Below are 22,629 nucleotides of genomic sequence, written 5' to 3'. Positions count from 1 at the left end.
TACATACATACATACATACATACATACAGTGGTGCTTGAAAGTTTGTGAACCCTTTAGAATTTTCTATATTTCTGCATAAATATGACCTAAAACATCATCAGATTTTCACAAAAGTCCTAAAAGTAGATAAAGAGAACCCAGTTAAACAAATGAGACAAAATATTATACTTGGTCATTTATTTATTGAGGAAAATGAGCCAATATTACATATCTGTGACTGGCAAAAGTATGTGAACCTTTGCTTTCAGTATCTGGTGTGACCCCCTTGTGCAGCAATAACTGCAACTAAATGTTTCCAGTAACTGTTGATCAGTCCTGCACACCGGCTTGGAGGAATTATAGCACATTCCTCTGTACAGAACAGCTTCAACTCTGGGATGTTGGTGGGTTTCCTCACATGAACTGCTCGCTTCAGGTCCTTCCACAACATTTCGATTGGATTAAGGTCAGGACTTTGACTTGGCCATTCGAAAATATTAACTTTATTCTTCTTTAACCATTCTTTGGTAGAACGACTTGTGTGCTTAGGGTCGTTGTCTTGCTGCATGACCCACCTTCTCTTGAGATTCAGTTCATGGACAGATGTCCTGACATTTTCCTTTAGAATTTGCTGGTATAATTCAGAATTCATTGTTCCATCAATAACAGCAAGTTGTCCTGGCCCAGATGCAGCAAAACAGGTCCAAACCATGATACTACCACCACCATGTTTCACAGATGGGATAAGGTTCTTATGCTGGAATGCAGTGTTTTCCTTTCTCCAAACATAACGCTTCTCATTTCAACCAAAAAGTTCTATTTTGGTCTCATCCGTCCACAAAACATTTTTCCAATAGCCTTCTGGCTTGTCCATCTGATCTTTAGCAAACTGCAGACGAGCTGCAATGTTCTTGCTGGAGAGCAGTGGCTTTCTCCTTGCTACCCTGCCATGCACACTATTGTTGTTCAGTGTTCTCCTGATGATGGACTCATGAACATTAGCCAATGTGAGAGCGGCCTTCAGTTGCTTAGAAGTTACCCTGGGGTCCTTTGTGACCTCGCCAACTATTACACGCCTTGCTCTTGGAGAGATCTTTGTTGGTCGACCACTCCTGGGGAGGGTAACAATGGTCTTGAATTTCCTCCATTTGTACACAATCTGTCTGACTGTGGATTGGTGGAGTCCAAACTCTTTAGGGATGGTTTTGTAACCTTTTCCAGCCTGATGAGCATCAACAGCGCTTTTTCTAAGGTCCTCAGAAATCTCCTTTGTTCGTGCCATGATACACTTCCACAAACATGTGCTGTGAAGATCAGACTTTCATAGATCCCTGTTCTTTAAATAAAACAGGGTGCCAACTCGGGCGGCACGGTGGTGTAGTGGTTAGCGCTGTCGCCTCACAGCAAGAAGATCCGGGTTCGAGCCCCGTGGCCAGCGAGGGCCTTTCTGTGTGGAGTTTGCATGTTCTCCCTGTGTCCGCATGGGTTTCCTCCGGGTGCTCCAGTTTCCCCCACAGTCCAAAGACATGCAGGTTAGGTTAACTGGTGACTCTAAATTGACCGTAGGTGTGAATGTGAGTGTGAATGGTTGTTTGTCTCTATGTGTCAGCCCTGTGATGACCTGGTGACTTGTCCAGGGTGTACCCCGCCTTTCGCCCGTAATCAGCTGGGATAGGCTCCAGCTTGCCTGCGACCCTGTAGAACAGGATAAAGCGGCTAGAGATAATGAGATGAGGGTGCCAACTCACACCTGATTTCAATCAATGGGATGACAAACATCTGACTCTAATTTCACCTTCAAATTAACTGCTAATCCTAGAGGTTCACATACTTTTGCCACTCACAGATATGTAATATTGGATCATTTTTCTCAAGAAATAAATGACCAAGTATAATATTTTTGTCTCATTTGTTTAATTGGGTTCTCTTTATCTACTTTTAGGACTCGTGTGAAAATCTGATGATATTTTAGGTCATATATATATATATATGCAGAAATATAGAAAATTCTAAAGAGTGCACAAACTTTCAAGCACCACTGTACATAGAGTATGTACGTAAGTACATACAGTACAAATTTACATATGTACGTACATACATACAGTACGTCCATTACATCACTCTTTACAACTGTGGTGAGCAGAAAACCATCTCAGGTAGATGGACTACAATAGCAGCAGACTAAATCGGGTTCCACTCCTGCTTGGAAAGAGTGGTTATTTAAGTTGCTGTCGTCTGTGTTGTAACCATACAGAATCTGTATAAATATGAATACATATGAAAGCATTTTGTTTTATGTTGCTGGGTGTTTCAGGTGGGCCAAGAACAGAACTCAAACGCAGTACCTACTATCAAAGCAGAGCCCAGAGAGGTCAACCAGTTCCTCAGTGTCCCCACAGGTGATTTTACACACACACACACACAGAGAGAGCGAGAATGAAAAAAATATATATATATATATACACGGTGGTGTAGTGGTTAGCGCTGTCGCCTCACAGCAAGAAGGTCCTGGGTTCGAGCCCCGGGGCCGGCGAGGGCCTTTCTGTGCGGAGTTTGCATGTTCTCCCCGTGTCCGCGTGGGTTTCCTCCGGGTGCTCCGGTTTCCCCCACAGTCCAAAGACATGCAGGTTAGGTTAACTGGTGACTCTAAATTGACCGTAGGTGTGAGTGTGAGTGGTTGTCTGTGTCTATGTGTCAGCCCTATGATGACCTGATGACTTGTCCAGGGTGTACCCTGCCTCTCGCCCGTAGTCAGCTGGGATAGGCTCCAGCTTGCCTGCGACCCTGTAGAACAGGATAAAACAGCTAGAGATAATGAGATGAGAATCAGGTGTGAGTGGGCACCTTGTTTTATTTAAAGAACAGGGATCTATCAAAGTCTGATCTTCACAACACATGTTTGTGGAAGTGTATCATGGCACAAACAAAGGAGATTTCTGAGGACCTCAGAAAAAGCGTTGTTGATACTCATCAGGCTGGAAAAGGTTAAAAAAACATTTCTAAAGAGTTTTGACTCCACCAATCCACAGTCAGACAGACTGTGTACAAATGGAGGAAATTCAAGACCATTGTTACCCTCCCCAGGAGTGGTCGACCAACAAAAATTACTCCAAGAGCAAGGCGTGTAATAGTCGGTGAGGTCACAAAGGACCCCAGGGTAACTTCTAAGCAACTGAAAGCCTCTCTCACATTGGCTAATGTTAAATGTTCATGAGTTCACCATCAGGAGAACACTCAACAACAGTGGTGTGCATGGCAGAATTGCAAGGAGAAAGCCACTGCTCTCCAGCAAGAACATTGCTGCTCGTCTGCAGTTTGCTAAAGATCACGTGGACAAGCCAGTAGACTATTGGAAAAATGTTTTTTTGGATGGATGAGACCAAAATAGAACTTTTTGGTTGAAATGAGAAGCGTTATGTTTGGAGAAAGGAAAACACTGCATTCCAGCATAAGAACCTTATCCCAGCTGTGAAACATGGTGGTGGTAGTATCATGGTTTGGGCCTGTTTTGCTGCATCTGGGCCAGGATGGCTTGCCATCATTGAGGGAACAATCAATTCTGAATTATACCAGTGAATTCTAAAGGAAAATGTCAGGACATCTGTCCATGAACTGAATCTCAAGAGAAGGTGGGTCATGCAGCAAAACAATGACCCTAAGCACACAAGTCGTTCTACCAAATAATGGCTAAAGAAGAATAAAGTTAATGTTTTGGAACGGGCAAGTCAAAGTCCTGACCTTAATCCAATCGAAATATTGTGGAAGGACCTGATGCGAGCAGTTCATGTGAGGAAACCCACCAGAATCCCAGAGTTGAAGCTGTTCTGTACGGAGGAATGGGCCCAAATTCCTCCAAACCAGTGTACAAGACTGATCAACAGTTACTGGAAACGTTTAGTTGCAGTTATTACTGCACAAACGGGTCACACCAGATACTGAAAGCAAAGATTCACATACTTTTGCCACTCACAGATATGTAATATTGGCTCATTTTCCTCAATAAATAAATGACCAAGTATAATATTTTTGTCTCATTTGTTTAACTGGGTTCTCTTTATCTACTTTAGGACTTGTGTGAAAATCTGATGATGTTTTAGGTCCTGTTTATGCAGAAATATAGAAAATTCTAAAGGGTTCACAAACTTTCAAGCACCACTGTGCTAGATGTCCTATATCTCAGTTTCAAAATTTAAAGAAAGATGATATGCAATGTCACACTTTTAAAATGAAATAAACTGTTAGCCTTGATGAGCCGTTCACTATAAACTGACAGGTGTGAGATTGGAGGGCTTCTGTAAGCAGTCACTACTGTATGTACCCAGCACATTTAATCTCTGAGGCCTTCACACACAACAGGAAGACTTCACTGCAAAAAAAAAAAAAAAAGTTATGCCAACTTAAAAATTCAAGGCAACTTACTGCACAGGATTTTTGAGTTTATGTGACAACTAAGATTTTTAAGTTTTGAAGAAAGTTGTGCCAACTTATACTTTTGGTCTTCATATTCACACAAACTTAATTTTTTCAGTTTTACATGATAAGAATTCAACTTTAAGGCCACTAATCTTTCATCCAAGTAAAAACTTCAAAATTTGAGTTCAATTTTCTTTTTATCCCACAATAAAACAAACAATCCAGTTCAAATAGCATGTTTATGTTAACATGATGGTAGCAAAACTGCTATAAAACTGTAGTTCCAGTGCTTTTTTTGTTAAGTCACACATTCACTTATTTTAAGCCTGAAGCTAATTTGACAAACGAAATGTGCAAACAATTCAGTATACTGAATTATTTGCACATTTCATTTGTCAAATTAGTTTTTACTTGGATGAAAGATTAGTGGCCTTAAAGTTGAATTCTTATCATGTAAAACTGAAAAAAATAAGTTTGTGTGAATATGAAGGCGAAGTTATCTGAGACCAAAAGTATAATTGGCACAACTTTCTTCAAAACTTAAAAATCTTAGTTGTCACATAAACTCAAAAATCCTGTGCAGTAAGTTGCCTTGAATTTTTAAGTTGGCATAACTTTTTTTTTTTTTTTGCAGTGAAGTCTTCCTGTTGTGTGTGAAGGCCTCAGAGATTAAATGTGCTGGGTACATACAGTAGTGACTGCTTACAGAAGCCCTCCAATCTCACACCTGTCAGTTTATAGTGAACGGCTCATCAAGGCTAACAGTTTATTTCATTTTAAAAGTGTGACATTGCATATCATCTTTCTTTAAATTTTGAAACTGAGATATAGGACATCTAGCACAGTGGTGCTTGAAAGTTTGTGAACCCTTTAGAATTTTCTATATTTCTGCATAAACAGGACCTAAAACATCATCAGATTTTCACACAAGTCCTAAAGTAGATAAAGAGAACCCAGTTAAACAAATGAGACAAAAATATTATACTTGGTCATTTATTTATTGAGGAAAATGAGCCAATATTACATATCTGTGAGTGGCAAAAGTATGTGAATCTTTGCTTTCAGTATCCGGTGTGACCCGTTTGTGCAGTAATAACTGCAACTAAACGTTTCCAGTAACTGTTGATCAGTCTTGTACACTGGTTTGGAGGAATTTGGGCCCATTCCTCCGTACAGAACAGCTTCAACTCTGGGATTCTGGTGGGTTTCCTCACATGAACTGCTCGCTTCAGGTCCTTCCACAATATTTCGATTGGATTAAGGTCAGGACTTTGACTTGTCCGTTCCAAAACATTAACTTTATTCTTCTTTAGCCATTATTTGGTAGAACGACTTGTGTGCTTAGGGTCATTGTTTTGCTGCATGACCCACCTTCTCTTGAGATTCAGTTCATGGACAGATGTCCTGACATTTTCCTTTAGAATTCACTGGTATAATTCAGAATTGATTGTTCCCTCAATGATGGCAAGCCATCCTGGCCCAGATGCAGCAAAACAGGCCCAAACCATGATACTACCACCACCATGTTTCACAGATGGGATAAGGTTCTTATGCTGGAATGCAGTGTTTTCCTTTCTCCAAACATAACGCTTCTCATTTCAACCAAAAAGTTCTATTTTGGTCTCATCCATCCAAAAAAACATTTTTCCAATAGTCTACTGGCTTGTCCACGTGATCTTTAGCAAACTGCAGACGAGCAGTAATGTTCTTGCTGGAGAGCAATGGCTTTCTCCTTGCAATTCTGCCATGCACACCACTTTTGTTCAGTGTTCTCCTGATGGTGAACTCATGAACATTTAACATTAGCCAATGTGAGAGAGGCTTTCAGTTGCTTAGAAGTTACCCTGGGGTCCTTTGTGACCTCGCCGACTATTACACGCCTTGCTCTTGGAGTAATTTTTGTTGGTCGACCACTCCTGGGGAGGGTAACAATGGTCTTGAATTTCCTCCATTTGTACACAGTCTGTCTGACTGTGGATTGGTGGAGTCAAAACTCTTTAGAAATGTTTTTTTAACCTTTTCCAGCCTGATGAGTATCAACAACGCTTCTTCTGAGGTCCTCAGAAATCTCCTTTGTTTGTGCCATGATACACTTCCACAAACATGTGTTGTGAAGATCAGACTTTGATAGATCCCTGTTCTTTAAATAAAACAAGGTGCCCACTCACACCTGATTGTCATCTCATCTCATTATCTCTAGCCGTTTTATCCTGTTCTACAGGGTCGCATGCAAGCTGGAGCCTATCCCAGCTGACTACGGGCGAAAGGCGAGGTACACCCTGGACAAGTCGCCAGGTCATCACAGGGCTGACACATAGACACAGACAACCATTCACACCTACGGTCAATTTAGAGTCACCAGTTAACCTAACCTGCATGTCTTTGGACTGTGGGGGAAACCGGAGCACCCGGAGGAAACCCACGTAGACACAGGGAGAACATGCAAACTCCGCACATAAAGGACCTCACCGGCCACGGGGCTCAAACCCGGACCTTCTTGCTGTGAGGCGACAGCGCTAACCACTACACCACCGTGCCGCCTGATTCTCATCTCATTGATTGAAAACAGCTGACTCTAATTTCACCTTTAAATTAACTGCTAATGGGCGGCACGGTGGTGTAGTGGTTAGCGCTGTCGCCTCACAGCAAGAAGGTCCAGCTTCGAGCCCCGTGGCCGGCGAGGGCCTTTCTGTGCAGAGTTTGCATGTTCTCCCCGTGTCCATGTGGGTTTCCTCTGGGTGCTCCGGTTTCCCCCACAGTCCAAAGACATGCAGGTTAGGTTAACTGGTGACTCTAAATTGACCGTAGGTGTGAATGTGAATGGTTGTCTGTGTCTATGTGTCAGCCCTGTGATGACCTGGCGACTTGTCCAGGGTGTACCCCGCCTTTCGCCCGTAGTCAGCTAGGATAGGCTCCAGCTTGCCTGCGACCCTGTAGAAGGATAAAGCGGCTAGAGATAATGAGATGAGATTAACTGCTAATCCTAGAGGTTCACATACTTTTGCCACTCACAGATATGTAATATTGGATCATTTTCCTCAGTAAATAAATGACCAAGTATAATATTTTTGTCTCATTTGTTTCACTGGGTTTTCTTTATCTACTTTTAGGACTTGTGTGAAAATCTGATTATATTTTAGGTCATATTTATGCAGAAATATCGAAAATTCTAAAGGATTCACAAACTTTCAAGCACCACTGTATTTTTTTGAATTTAATATTTAAAAAAACCTATCTGTCCTAAAAGTGCTATGATATCTAGGTAATATTATCAGGCACTTGGAGTCACTCATTCTTTGGCTGAATAGGATATTATTGAGCACATGGAGTACTAGGTAGACTCTAAGACCACTAAGCTAGATGCTGTGTATTCAGCATTTATCATGAATATAAGGATTCATACGCAGTGTCAAGTGGAAAAAAAAAAAAACACCTCACTGACTCCTAATCCTAGTCCAAATGAAGTTTTTTAATTTACTAGCCAGAAAATGGCTTAAGATCAGCACTGTGTATTTGTTCATTCTGTGAGGCTTAATTTCCAGTAGCTGAAGTTATTCAGCTGAATCCAGCATAATGAGCTCAGAACAGACCTATTCCAGCCAGCTGCGGCCTGTGGATACATGAATAGACGCTAATGTGGCATGCCAAACTGTTTAGTATGAAATCCATTTCCAGCTTGTTATTCTTATCAATAGTAACACAGTCATGTTTTTGTTCAGAGGAGCACCTGCAGCTCCCACCGACCCCTCCCAGCAGCCACGGCAGTGACAGCGATGGATCACAGAGTCCTCATTCGCTGCCTCCATCCAGCCCAGCTCACATGCAGAGTCCTCATTTGCTGGCGCCCTCCAGCCCCACCCGCCTACAGAGTCCTCATTCGCTAGCACCCTCCAGCCCCGCCCGCCATCCGGCTCGCTCGTCCACAGCTATCTCATCCTCTCCACTACTCACTGCTCCACATGTAAGATATAGATGCAGAACATGTGCATTCATCACTTCATAACTCCAGTTTGAACTGCACAACAGCACAATTAAAAAATAAATAAATAAATAAATAAAAAAGAGTACCAGAACAAAACACTGTGTTAACAGTGTTAAATACATTACATTTATATAGATTGACAGGTTTGGCTACTGGTAAAGGAAACCTCCACCCTAAAATGCACTGAATATGTTTATATTCAAATATATATGATGTGATTAGTGATTCTGGTGCTAATTTATTAGTTGTTGCTGTATGTTCATTATTTTTTAGACTTTTGCAGCTGTCTGATGCTCACATCGCAGGGGGGTGTTGCTATCACAGTTACAAAGGCATTTATTCTGAGGGGGAAAAATTCTCAAACATTAAGGAAAATGGTCATGATTCTCTGTTAGCTCCTAAAAACAAACAAGCTTCTTTTCACTCACCAGTTTACAACGATGTTCAGTGTAGAAATAATGGAGACAGCAAACATTCCACAATGTTCCAAACTGACTCAAAGTTCCAAAAGTCAATGCAGCTACTATAGACAACACTGCCACAGTTAGTGAGTGACTTAACTTCTGCAAGAGAAAGGTGAAGCTTTGTAGAGATGAGAATGCTAAGGAAGAGCAAGCTGGACAGACTAAAGGACTAAAGCACTGCTATATCGCTTGCTTAGACAGAAGGGAAGTGAGAGTTCAAATGTCAGTACCAGTGTGTTGTTGATTGGTATTTTGCATAATGTCGGAAACCTTTCATGAAAGTGAAAATAAACTAATATATCAATTATGGAAGTTTAAATTAAAAAAAAATTAACCAACTGAAAATTTCATTATTAAATACATTTTGGACACCACTGAAGCTAGGGTATGTAATTTTGGAGAAACCAGCAAGAGGAAGCTAGATTTTAAGATTATCCAATCAAAAAAACCAAACCCCTCCCTTCCTGATCATTAGTATAATGAATATAAACAACAAACATAGCTATTGATCATACTCACAGCTGTTAACTAGTTCACTGGCTTGAGCAATATGTCTGCCGACTCTTATGGAAAATTCCAATCACACGTAATGACTGGAGTAGCAATCCAGAGTACAGCCAGGTGGGCTATCCAATTATTTCATGAGGACTGAATGATCTGATTGGACAGGCTTTTTACAGCCATGCAACTGCCACAGTTGATGTTTTGTTTTTTGGGGTTTTTTTTGTCAAAGCATTTGATTTATTCATTGCTGTTGGGATGTAAAGAGAATTTCAAGAAATATAATAAAACATGCTTCTACAATAAATTACATACCCTAGGTTTAATGCTAAAGATTAATATGCAAGTTGTTCAGGGTTGAATCATATTTATGTGCAAGTTAGGGTTCAAGCAGCCAGTTAGCCTTTTGCAGCAGTTTCCAGAAGTTAATTACAGAATTTTTTATTTCTTTATCACTTTAGTAGAAGAAGAACAACAACAACTTTATTCATCACATGTACGCTTGTGAAATTCCTCTCTGAATTTAACCCATCTGAAGCAGTGAACACACACATGAGCAATGAGCACACACACATACTCAGAGCAGTGGGCAGCCATGCTAACTGCACCCGGTGAGCAGTCGGGGGGTAGGTGCCTTGCTCAAGGGCACCTCAGCCTAAGGTTGCCCCATGTTAACCTAACCGCGTGTCTTTGAACTGTGGGGAAACGCGGAGCACCCAGAAGAAACCCATGCAGACACGGAGAACATGCAAACTCCACACAGAAAGGCCCCATTGGCCTGTGAGGTAACAGTGCTAACCACTACACCACCGTGCCGCCCCAAGAATTGCATTTCTCCAATAAGTTTGTATGAGCAGGGTGTTTGGGAAAAGGTGGGGTTTGGATTGCATAAACACATAGGTATTTCAATTAATATAGCTTGACATTTCTTATGAGGGAATGTTCCGAGCCTATTTATAATAGTTACTTGTCATAAAACATATTAATCTAATTACTATTTTTCAACCATTTTTATCAGTTAAAATAAGACATTTAAGGATGCTTTAATTCACAATTATAGGTTGATTTTTTTTTTTTTTGTAAAATTAGTGATTTCTGTTTTGCTTATTTATAGCCCTTGATGCTTTTGGTCTTTCTGCAATTGCTTTTATTTATTTATTTATTTATTTTCCTGTACAGAAGTTACAGGGCACGTCAGGTCCACTGATGCTGACAGAAGAGGAGAAGCGGACGCTGATGGCTGAAGGTTACCCCATCCCGAACAAACTCCCGTTGACCAAGACAGAGGAGAAAGCCCTCAAACGAGTTCGCAGAAAAATCAAAAACAAGGTTTGCTGGCAAGGTTTTAAATGACCACATGATGTTTATGTTCAATTAAACTTTTCTGAAGTGGAAGATTGGAAGCAGCTCTGGCTTATAGCAGAGAAACACAGACATTTAATTAAGAGTCATTCTTTCTGTCCTTACTCATCCGTTTCTCTGGCTTTGTTCAGATCTCAGCACAGGAGAGCCGGCGCAAGAAGAAGGAGTATGTGGAGTGTCTGGAGAAAAAGTATGAGCTGAGCTCTCAGCTTCTGTCACTCTGTCTATTTCTCTCTCACTCTCGTTCTTATTATTCTGCAGTTCATCCTCTTTGTCTTTATCTTCTGCTCATCATTCTGTCTTCTATCCATCTCCATTTACTTCCTCTTCTTCCAGCTTGGCACATCTCTCTCTCTCTCTTTCTCTCTCTCTCTCTCTCTCTTTTCTGTCTGTCTCTCACACACTCTCTCACACACACACACACACACACACACACACACACACACACTTCTCACATCTCCTGCTCCATATGTGTGAATTTTGGATGACTTTTCCTATATTAAGGCCAGTGGCAGTGGTCCATAAACGTCTTGGTCAGTGTGTGTGTGTGTGTGTGTGTGTGTGTGAGAGAGCGAGAGATTCCAACCCGTGCTGCTTTTTAGGCTCTCATGGTTTAAAGAGCGCACTGGAGAGACAGGAGTCACACTGAATACACACATACACATGCGTATACACACACACTTTCATTTTACTCTTTACTCTTTTTTCTTTACTGTTAATGACATGCACACTGTTCCAAATAAAGTAGAGCAAATAAAAAAAACCTTTCAATCTTAAACGTAAAATGATTTCTGTTCCATTGCAACAGCAGAATATGCCTCTTCTGATGTTTAAGGCAGATGTTAAGATGTAGTGTGATTAAAGGATGCAGTAGGATGTGTATAGTGTGCATTTGTTTAATCAAGGTTTAACGTGTGCGTGTGTGCGCAGGGTGGAGAACTACACTTCCGAGAACAATGAACTGTGGAAGAAGGTGGAGACGCTCGAAAGTGCAAACAGGTGAGACAGGAGCAGGGAGGGTGTGTGTGTGTGTGTGTGTGTGTGTGTGTGTGTGTGTGTGTGTGTGTGTGTGTGAGTGTGTATGCGTAATATGTGGATTTTAGCATGTGTTTAATTATGGTAAGTGCTATAGCATCATTCTGCTATTATAATAGTTCACTCCTACTGCCACACACAGCATGGGGCCTTCTTACTGCTCATTATAGGATAAAGTGTGTGTGTGTGTGTGTGTGTGTGTGTGTGTGTGTGTGTGTGTGTGTGTGTGTGTGTGTGTGTGAGAGAGAGAGAGAGAGAGAGAGAGAGTAAGTATGTTGGCTCTGAGCTGCTTTGCACAAGTACAGATCTGACTCAGCTACCAAAGTTCAAGCTGCACCAATAGGGGGGTTTAGAGCTAATGTGTGTGTGTGTGTGTGCGCGCATGGGGGGGGCTTGGATCACAGACCATTAATAGTGTTCTTGGTATAAGAGCTGAGCAGATTTGTTATTCCTGGACGCCCTGGAAGCTCCCGTGACCCATGTCGTTTTGCGACAGAAGGTTTTTATTCGTCCTTTGTACACTGCTTTTCAAAGTTTTTTATATTGCGCACTTGTTCCTTTACCTTCTAACCTCGTACACACACATACATGTGAACACACACATTTCTACTCATCTGGAGTCCCTGGATCACACGGAGTTACAAACACCCAGATCTGTGATCCTGTTTGGATCGGACACTTGGAGCAGGAGATCTGCTTTGTGTATGAGTGAGAGGGAGAGAGTAAGGGCGTGAGGGATAAGTGATGGAAAGGGTTAGGGAGTGAGAGGAAGTGAAGAGAGGAGAGAAAGTGAAGGAGTGTTACTTCACACCCAAAAATGAAAATTTCGGAATTCTTCTGTTCACCTCAGTGAACTTGACCTCTGCAGTCACAGCTCTTAACTGGCTCTGGCTCTGATGTTTCATTTTTATAAGTGACTTACAGAGTTTTTATAAATTACATAACTGATTAAGATGAATGCATTCATAAAGTTTCATTAAATTCAATTTGTGTTTTATTTGTATAGATCTTTTACCAATAGACATGGTCACAAAGCAATTTTACAGAAATATGGATAGAGACTGAGATCCTTCATGAGCAAACCAGAGATGACAGTGGAAAGCAAACTTTCCTGGAGATGACTTGAAGAAGAAACCTTGAGAAGAACTAGACTTGAAAGCCTTCCATCCTCTTCTGGGTTAGACTGATAGTGAGAAAATAAATCATCAGTACAGTAGAGCAAATTCAAAAAGTACTTCTATCTTTCCCCCCAACTTGTATGTGGGGTCATTGAGGTGATAGGGCTAAAGGCCTTGAGTGACAGCACTGGGGCTCAAACCACCAAATCAGTAAGCTAGAGTCTTAATCCACTGAGCCACCACTACCTCAAACTTAAACTGTAATAACTGGATTAAAAGGATGTTCACTATGGTCACTTTAGCTGATCACAGATCTGTTTTTACAGTGGTGCTTGAAAGTTTGTGAACCCTTTAGAATGTTCTATATTTCTGCATAAATATGACTTAAAACATCATCAGATTTTCACACAAGTCCTAAAAGTAGATAAACAAATGAAACAAAAATATTGTTCTTGGTTATTTATTTATTGAGGAAAATGATCCAATATTACATATCTGTGAGTGGCAAAAGTATGTGAACCTTTGCTTTCAGTATCTGGTCTGACCCCCTTGTGCAGCAATAACTGCACCTAAACGTTTCCGGGAACTGTTGATCAGTCCTGAACTGATCAACAGGAGGAATTTTAGCCCATTCCTCCGTACAGAACAGCTTCAATTCTAGGATGTTGGTGGGTTTCCTCACATGAACTGCTCAGTTCAGGTCCTTCCACAACATTTCGATTGGATTAAGGTCAGGACTTTGACTTGGCCATTCCAAAACATTAACTTTATTCTTCTTTAACCATTCTTTGGTACAACCCCAATTCCAAAAAAGTTGGGACAAAGTACAAATTGTAAATAAAAACAGAATGCAATAATTTACAAATCTCAAAAACTGATATTGTATTCACAATAGAACATAGACAACATATCAAATGTCGAAAGTGAGACATTTTGAAATTTCATGCCAAATATTGACTCATTTGAAATTTCATGACAGCAACACATCTCAAAAAAGTTGGGACAGGGGCAATAAGAGGCTGGAAAAGTTAAAGATACAAAAAAGGAACAGCTGGAGGACCAAATTGCAACTCATTAGGTCAATTGGCAATAGGTCATTAACATGACTGGGTATAAAAAGAGCATCTTGGAGTGGCAGCGGCTCTCAGAAGTAAAGATGGGAAGAGGATCACCAATCCCCCTAATTCTGCACCGACAAATAGTGGAGCAATATCAGAAAGGAGTTCAACAGTGTAAAATTGCAAAGAGTTTGAACATATCATCATCTACAGAGCATTATATCATCAAAAGATTCAGAGAATCTGGAAGAATCTCTGTGCGTAAGGGTCAAGGCTGGAAAACCATACTGGGTGCCCGTGATCTTCGGGCCCTTAGACGGCACTGCATCACATACAGGCATGCTTCTGTATTGGAAATCACAAAATGGGCTCAGGAATATTTCCAGAGAACATTATCTGTGAACACAATTCACCATGCCATCCGCCGTTGCCAGCTAAAACTCTATAGTTCAAAGAAGAAGCCGTATCTAAGCATGATCCAGAAGCGCAGACGTCTTCTCTGGGACAAGGCTCATTTAAAATGGACTGTGGCAAAGTGGAAAACTGTTCTGTGGTCAGACGAATCAAAATTTGAAGTTCTTTATGGAAATCACGGACGCCGTGTCATTCGGACTAAAGAGGAGAAGGACGACCCAAGTTGTTATCAGCACTCAGTTCAGAAGCCTGCATCTCTGATGGTATGGGGTTGCATTAGTGCATGTGGCATGGGCAGCTTACACATCTTGAAAAACACCATCAATGCTGAAAGGTATATCCAGGTTCTAGAGCAACATATGCTCCCATCCAGACGACGTCTCTTTCAGGGACGACCTTGCATTTTCCAACATGACAATACCAAACCACATACTGCATCAATTACAGCATCATGGCTGCGTAGAAGAAGGGTCCGGGTACTGAACTGGCCAGCCTGCAGTCCAGATCTTTCACCCACAGAAAACATTTGTCGCATCATAAAACGGAAGATACGACAAAAAAGACCTAAGACAGTTGAGCAACTAGAATCCTACATTAGACAAGAATGGGTTAACATTCCTATCCCTAAACTTGAGCAGCTTGTCTCCTCAGTCCCCAGACATTTACAGACTGTTGTAAGGAGAAAGGGGGATGTCTCACAGTGGTAAACATGGCCTTGTCCCAACTTTTTTTTTTTAAAGATAGTTTTTTTGGGCTTTTTTCACCTTTTATTATTGGATAGGACAGTGTAGAGACAGGAAATGAGCAGGAGAGACAGATCAGGAAATGACCTCGGGCTGGAATCGAACCTGGGTCCCCAGATTTATGGTATGGCGCCTTATCCACCTGAGCCACAATGCCCCCCCCCAACTTTTTTGGGATGTGTTGTTGTCATGAAATTTAAAATCACCTAATTTTCTCTTTTAATGATACATTTTCTCAGTTTAAACATTTGATATGTCATCTATGTTCTATTTTGAATAAAATATGGAATTTTGAAACTTCCACATCATTGCATTCCGTTTTTATTTACAATTTGTACTTTGTCCCAACTTTTTTGGAATCGGGGTTGTAGAACGACTTGTGTGCTTAGGGGCGTTGTCTTGCTGCATGACCCACTTTCTCTTGAGATTTAGTTCATGGATGGATGTCCTGACATTTTCCATTAGAATTCACTGGTATAATTCAGAATTCATTGTTCCATCAATGATGGCAAGCCGTCCTGGCCCAGATGCAGCAAAACAGCCCCAAACCATGATACTACCACCATCAAGTTTCACAGATGGAATAAGGTTCTTATGCCGGAATGCAGTGTTTTCCTTTCTCCAAACATAACGCTTCTTATTTAAATCAAAAAGTTCTATTTTGGTCTCATCCATCCACAAAACATTTTTCCAATTGCCTTCTGGCTTGTCCATGTGGTATTTAGCAAACTGCAAACGAGCAACAATGTTCTTTTTGGAGAACAGTGGCTTTCTCCTTGCAACCCTGCTATGCACACCATTGTTGTTCAGTGTTCTCCTGATGGTCGACTCATGAACATTAGCCAATGTGAGAGTGGCCTTCAGCTGCTTAGAAGTTACCCTGGGGTCCTTTGTGACCTTGCCGACTATTACACGCCTTGCTCTTGGAGTGATCTTTGTTGGTTGACCACTCCTGGGGAGACTAACAATGGTTTTGAATTTCCTCCATCTGTACACAATCTGTCTGACTGTGGATTGGTGGAGTTCAAACTCTTTAGAGATGGTTTTTTAACCTTTTCCAGCCTGATGAACATCAGCAGCGCTTTTTCTCAGGTCCTCAGAAATCTCCTTTGCTCATGCCATGATATACTTCCACAAACGTGTTGTGAAGATCAGATTTTGATAGATCCCTCTTCTTTAAATAAAACACGGTGCCCACTCACACCTGATTGTCATCCCATTGATTGAAAACACCTGACTCTAATTTCACCTTCAAGTTAACTGTTAATCCTTGAGGTTCACATATTTTTGCCACTCACAGATATGTAATATTGGCTCATTTTCCTCAATAAATAAATGACCAAGTATAATATTTTTGTCTCATTTGTTTAACCGGGTTCTCTTTATCTACTTTTAGGACTTGTGTGAAAATTTGATGATATTTTAGATCATATTTATGCAGAAATATAGAAAATTCTAAAGGGTTCACAAACTTTCAAACACCACTGTATGATGACAGCAGCAGTTAGAAGGTACAAGTCTACAGTATCCAAGTGACATCGCACACTGAAGCAAGAGTGAGACTTGGGCATAAACTGTTTCTTAGATGTTGCAAATTAAAAATAAATAAATTAAAATTACCAACAGGGGCGGCACGGTGGTGTAGTGGTTAGCGCTGTCGCCTCACAGCAAGAAGGTCCGGGTTTGAGCCCCGTGGTCAGCGAGGGCTTTTCTGTGCAGAGTTTGCATGTTCTCCCCGTCTCCGTGTGGGTTTCCTCCAGGTGCTCCGGTTTCCCCCACAGTCCAAAGACATGCAAGTTAGGTTAACTGGTGACTCTAAATTGACCGTAGGTGTGAATGTGAGTGAATAGTTGTCTGTGTCTATCACTACGTTTACATGCACATCCAAATCGAGCTACTGTCAGTAATCGAGCAAAGGGTCCCAGCAGGGGTGCCAGAGAAATCCAATCCTACATGCACAGTGTTTAAATCGAGCTATTGTTATGAGGTGCATTGTGCACCCGAGCCACAGGTGGCGCTACACGCCCCATCGTGTTGGTACACTTCCGGTTGTTGTCATGAAGAAGATCTATTCAAGAGTATAAACAAAGGGACTACAGGCGGAAATTAGCATGTACTGCTATAACCTGGTACAGACATCTGTCCTTACCGCAAGGATAATGTTTAATTTGTACACTGTCCCTTTTAAAAATAAAATAAACTCTAAACTCTAAGAAGAGTGTTTGTAGTTTGTATGTATGAACAGAAGTGTTCCTAATAAAGTGGGCGGCTAAGGTGAAGTGTCATGCCGACCGAGGCTGGTTTTTTTTTTTTTTCGACCGAGGGTGTTGTGTTTCCCACTTGTGGTCTCGTCACTTGTCACTTCCGGAAGGGGCAGTGCTGAAGTAAGTAGCTGGACTGCGTGGCTCGATAGGGTTTACATGCACTAAGTAGCTCGGCAAAAATCACATAATCTAGGTCGTGTAGCTCGATTGTGAGAAATCAAGTTCGATTCAATTTCAGCCTAGCTAAGGTGTTTACATGCCATTTAGAGCTTCGATTTCAGACGAGCTACGGCAGAAATTCGACTTTCTCTATGTGCATGTAAACGCAGTGTATGTGTCAGCCCTGTGATGACCTGGCGACTTGTCCAGGGTGTACCCCGCCTTTCGCCCGTAGTCAGCTGGGATAGGCTCCAGCTTGCCTGCGACCCTGTAGAACAGGATAAAGCGGCTAGAGATAATGAGATGAGATGAAATTACCAACCACTTCAGGAGTTAGAGTGAAGAAGTAGCCAGGTTTCTACTGAGGGCTGGGTTTTCTCCTCTCGTGAACATTTCTCTTCTCATGATAGCTCTTACAGAGTGTGCTTTTTTCAGAAAGGTAGCATTTCATTTTACTCTTCATTTCATGTCATACGAAAAATGTGTTTCCATTTCAATTTTGCAAAATATTGCTTTCTCGAATCATCTGAAAAACCACCTCATGCGAGCATAAAAACATTTTTGCAATATTTGAGTTTTTTTGAAATTCACGTTTCCATTATTCATTTTTTTAGTTTGCAATTTCAAATAAACCATTCAAGAAAATATCTTGCAAATAAACAAATTGAGCGAAAAGTTGGTCTTTATGTCTGTCCTTTATAAAATAAAATTAAAAAAAGCTGCATGCTGAATTTGTTCTTAACAATATAACTACCGGGGCGGCATGGTGGTGTAGTGGTTAGCGCTGTTGCCTCACAGCAAGAAGGTCCAGGTTCGAGCCCCATGCCAGCGAGGGCCTTTCTGTGTGGAGTTTGCATGTTGTCCATGTGGGTTTCCTCCAGATGCTACAGTTTTCCCCAAAGATATGCAGGTTAGGTTAACTGGTCGCTCTCAATTGACCGTAGGTGTGAATGGTTGTCTGTGTCAGCCCTGTGATGACCTGGTGACTTGTCCAGGGTGTACCCTGCCTTTTGCCTATAGTCAGCTGGGATAGGCTCCAGCTTGCCTGCGACCCTGTAGAAGGATAAAACGGCTCGAGATGATATGAGATATAACTACTATAGTGATGAAAATAGACTGGACTATTTTTTTTGTCAGGGAGGCCACCATAACTCCATCGTGCATTATGTAATTTTCGGTGAGCACAGCGGAGGTGTACAAGTGCATGTTATATTCGTGTCAGCAGGACAAAGTATTCTGTTAGCGAGGCAAAGTATTCTGTCAGGGATGGCTGGAGACAGATGTAAGTGCAGAAGATCTTTATTATAAAGAAAAGTGCAAACAGTCCAAATCGGCAGGCATATATTGTGAACAGTAAAACAGGCAAAAGGTCGAGTGAGGCACAAACAGAATATCGTAGACAGAAGCAGGGTCAAAAATGAGGAACAGGAAACAGAAACCAGGAAATCAGTCAGGAAACAAGCCTCGGTAACGTCTCACAAAAACACAATACTTCGCAAAGCAAGTCTGCATTCTGAGCCCTTATTTAGGTGCACTGATTGCTCCTTAATCCCGTGCAGGCGTCATTTGTGAGTCAGTTCGGAGTGCACCTGAGAGTCCTCCTGTTGTGCGCACAGGTGTGACTTGACTATAGTATAATATTATGGTCTAGCGTGACTTCTCAGTCAGTTTGTTTGCATTTCTCCACAAAACTTATGGCAATGCAGTATTAGAAAAGGAAACAAGATAAAGTAGTGGCTAGTTTATTCCTGTTTATTTAAAAATATATATTTACCTGCTTATCTTCCATCTGTTTGACACATGACACTGTATGCTGTCATGCTGCAACATGACAGCATACAGTGTCTTTGTGGTGAAACAAAGTCAAGATTGCATCTTGCTTCTTCCCAGTGATTTTTTTTCATACAAGTCCTCCACAAAACACAAAATGCTTACGGCACAATTTGCTGCTTTTTCCAGGAGTAAAGTTTTCTCACTTTACTTGATGAAGCCACTCAGCCAAATGTCTTGGATCCAGGACAGAATGAAGAAGACATGCGATATCCTACTTCATGCAGCACCACCCTCGTTTTCATCTCCTAATACATCCATGTATCTGGCTAATCCGGCATGGCTGCGCCCAGGGAAATGGCCTAACGGACTGATGTTACAACTTTAACATGTTTTTACACCTAAAGTCCACTTAATTTTTCATCTATAACATCGTGCATTTCACATTTCATAACCCTGTAATTTCAAAATTTCCTGGTTAAGCATTTTAAGCAGGTTAATGGAAGCATGGCTAATGTGAGGTAGTGAATGCCTGAGAGAATGACGAGAAGACTGGAATGGGCAAAGGAAATAATAAATTAAGGACAAACTATGGCACCTAGACTTTGTCCAATCTTCAGCTGTCCATTTTGGACACCTCAGATTCCTCTTCTTAGCTGAATGGAGAGGAACCTGATCTGGTCTTCTGCTGTTGTAGCCCATCCACCTCGAGGCTTAACATGTCATGCATTCTGAAATGCTTTTCTTCTCATCACGGTTGTACAGAGTGCTTATTTGAGTTACTGTATAGCCTTCCTGTCAGCTCAATACAGCCTGACTATTCTCCTCAGACCTCTCTCACTAACAAGGCGTTTCTTCCCATCGGACTATCACTCACTGGATGTTTTTACTTTTTACACTTTTCTGTGTACACTCTAGAGACTAATGTGTTAATATACTGATTAATTGGGGTATTAAAAGTATATGTATATTTAGAGGAAATGATTTGGATTTAGGGTGGTACGGTGGTTAGCACTGTCACTTCACAGCAAGAAGGTTCTGGGTTCAAGCCCAGCGGCCGGTGAGGGCCTTTCTGTGTGGAGTTTGCATGTTCTTCCTGTGTCTGTGTGGGTTTCCTCCAGGTGCTCTGGTTTCCCCCACAATCCAAATACATGCAGGTTAGGCTAAATGGTGGCTCTAAATTGACCATAGGTGTGAGTGTGAATGGTTGTCTGTGTCTATGTGTCAGCCCTGTGATGACCTGGCGACTTGTCCAGGGTGTACCCCACCTTTCGCCCATAGTCAGCTGGGATAGGCTCCAGCTTGCCTGCGACCCTGTAGGACAGGATAAAGCGTCTAGAGATGAGATGAGATGATTTGGATTTAGGGTGGTACGGTGGTTAGCACTGTCACTTCACAGCAAGAAGGTTCTGGGTTCAAGCCCAGCGGCCGGTGAGGGCCTTTCTGCGTGGAGTTTTCATGTTCTTCCTGTGTCTGTGTGGGTTTCCTCCAGGTGCTCCGGTTTCCCTCATAGTCCAAATACATGCAGGTTAGGTTCATTTGTGGCTCTAAATTGATCATAGGTGTGAATGTGAGTGTGAATGGTTGTTTGTCTCTGTGTCAGCCCTGCGATAACTTGTCCAGGGTGTACCCTGCCTCTCACCCATAGTCAGCTGGGATAGGCTCCAGCTTGCCTGGGACCCTGTACAGGATAAGCAGCTACAGATAATGGATGGATGGATTTGGATTTAGCTGGCCAGTTTGAGTGTCTCTGTGATGAAGTGTACAAAATCAGGTTCAGGGCAGCTGCAGCCCCCCAGTGGGCTATGGTGGTACTGCATTGCACATTGCAGAGGGCCTCAATGTAGCTCTTTTTACAAAACAAAAAGTCTAAAATCACTCCACCAGTGAAAATAAGCACATTAAATGCATTAAATGTGTAAAGTTAAGTGTAGTGAGGATTTAATTTCTGTCCATGTTATTACACAATGGCATTTTAACATAAACTTAAACTGTAAAATATACTAATTTTATACAGCATAACCATGGGGCACAGTGGTGTAGTGGTAGAGCATTGTTGCCTCACAGCAAGAAGGTCCTGGGTTCAAGCCCAGCAGCCAATGAGGACCTTTCTGTGTGGAGTTTGCATGTTCTCTACGTGGGTTTCCCCCAAAGACATGGAGGTTAGGCTGATTGGTGGCTCAAAATTGACCGTAAGTATGAGTGTGAATGGTTGTTTGTCTCTATGTGTCAGTCCTGCAATGACCTGGTGACTTGTCCAGGGTGTACCCCACCTCTTGCCCATAGTCAGCTGGGATAGGCTGCAACTTGCCTGCAACCCTGTAAACGATAAGCAGCTACAGATAATGGAGGTGTGTGTGTATGTTACATTTTTTGTTTTGTTGCATTACAAGCTCGAATTAAAATGGATTTGGGGGGGTGTTAGCGCCATTTGATTTACACAACATGCCTACCACTTTAAAGGTGCACATTGTTTTTTTTATTGTGACACAAACAATAATTAAGATGAAAAAACAGAAATCTGGAGTGTACATAAGTACTCACTCCACCCCACCCCCCAAAAAAGTCAATACTTTATAGAGTCACCTTTTGCGACAATTACAGCTGCAAGTCTCTTGGGGTATGTCTCTATTAGCTTAGCACATCTAGCCACTGGGATTTTTGCCCATTCCTCAAGGTAAAACTGCTCCAACTCCTTCAAGTTAGATGGGTTGTGTTGGTGTACAGCAGCGGTTCCCAAACTTTTTTGGCCACGCACCCCCTTCTATACTCCAACCAGGTTGACGCACCCCCAGTTCCCCAGTTTCAAAAAACCACACGCTTTCTTATAAGGGAAGCATCTTTAATCGTGCTAAATGATAACAAACATCATTTGCCACACCTGCAGGAAACCACAAAAGTGGAAAAAAAAAACCACCAAAACTTTCTTACAAAGGCAGCACGTCATGCTCGAATGAGAACATCGAATCACATTAACATATTATGCGCTCTCGTATTTGAATTAGATAGAATTTGATTGAAATGTAACAGTTTTAAAACGTTGCAACACGGTAAATGTGCAAATTCATTACAAAGGGAGATCACATCGAGGCATGTAGTTTACCAGCCAGATATGGGGAAAATATATGATTTTCATCCGTGTTTAAAACACTAGCAACACAACCCTGTCATTACAAGGTTATGAAAATGAATTGAGAATGAATTTAATTTGCAAAAAAGTTAACATATAATAACAGTAAAAATAGCAATGATAATTATGAACATATGCATTTTAAAGAGATACAACAATTAAGGAGCATATCAGGAACAGATAAAGAAGAGGATCCATCTGATTGTGAAGTGCAGCGCTGGCGGCTCAGTCTGCAG

The 22,629-nt window shown here is 41.6% G+C and overlaps 1 protein-coding gene across 3 annotated transcripts in view; it reads left to right on the top strand.

Annotated features, from left to right (window-relative positions):
- Positions 1–22,629, top strand: part of creb3l1 (cAMP responsive element binding protein 3-like 1) — a 79,227-nt gene that overhangs the window by 40,842 nt on the left and 15,756 nt on the right. For all 3 annotated transcript variants that reach the window (XM_060912093.1, XM_060912095.1, XM_060912094.1), the window contains exons 4-8: positions 2,295–2,379; positions 8,113–8,354; positions 10,520–10,669; positions 10,834–10,892; positions 11,633–11,701. In XM_060912093.1, coding sequence (XP_060768076.1) covers positions 2,295–2,379; positions 8,113–8,354; positions 10,520–10,669; positions 10,834–10,892; positions 11,633–11,701 — 605 coding nt within the window. The remainder of the gene's footprint in view (positions 1–2,294; positions 2,380–8,112; positions 8,355–10,519; positions 10,670–10,833; positions 10,893–11,632; positions 11,702–22,629) is intronic.

The sequence above is a fragment of the Neoarius graeffei genome, chromosome 27 (genome assembly GCF_027579695.1).
Source record: "Neoarius graeffei isolate fNeoGra1 chromosome 27, fNeoGra1.pri, whole genome shotgun sequence".
Lineage (NCBI taxonomy): Eukaryota > Metazoa > Chordata > Actinopteri > Siluriformes > Ariidae > Neoarius > Neoarius graeffei.
The sequence above is the reverse complement of the archived record's forward strand: the minus strand, read 5'-3'. Positions and strand labels throughout refer to the sequence as shown.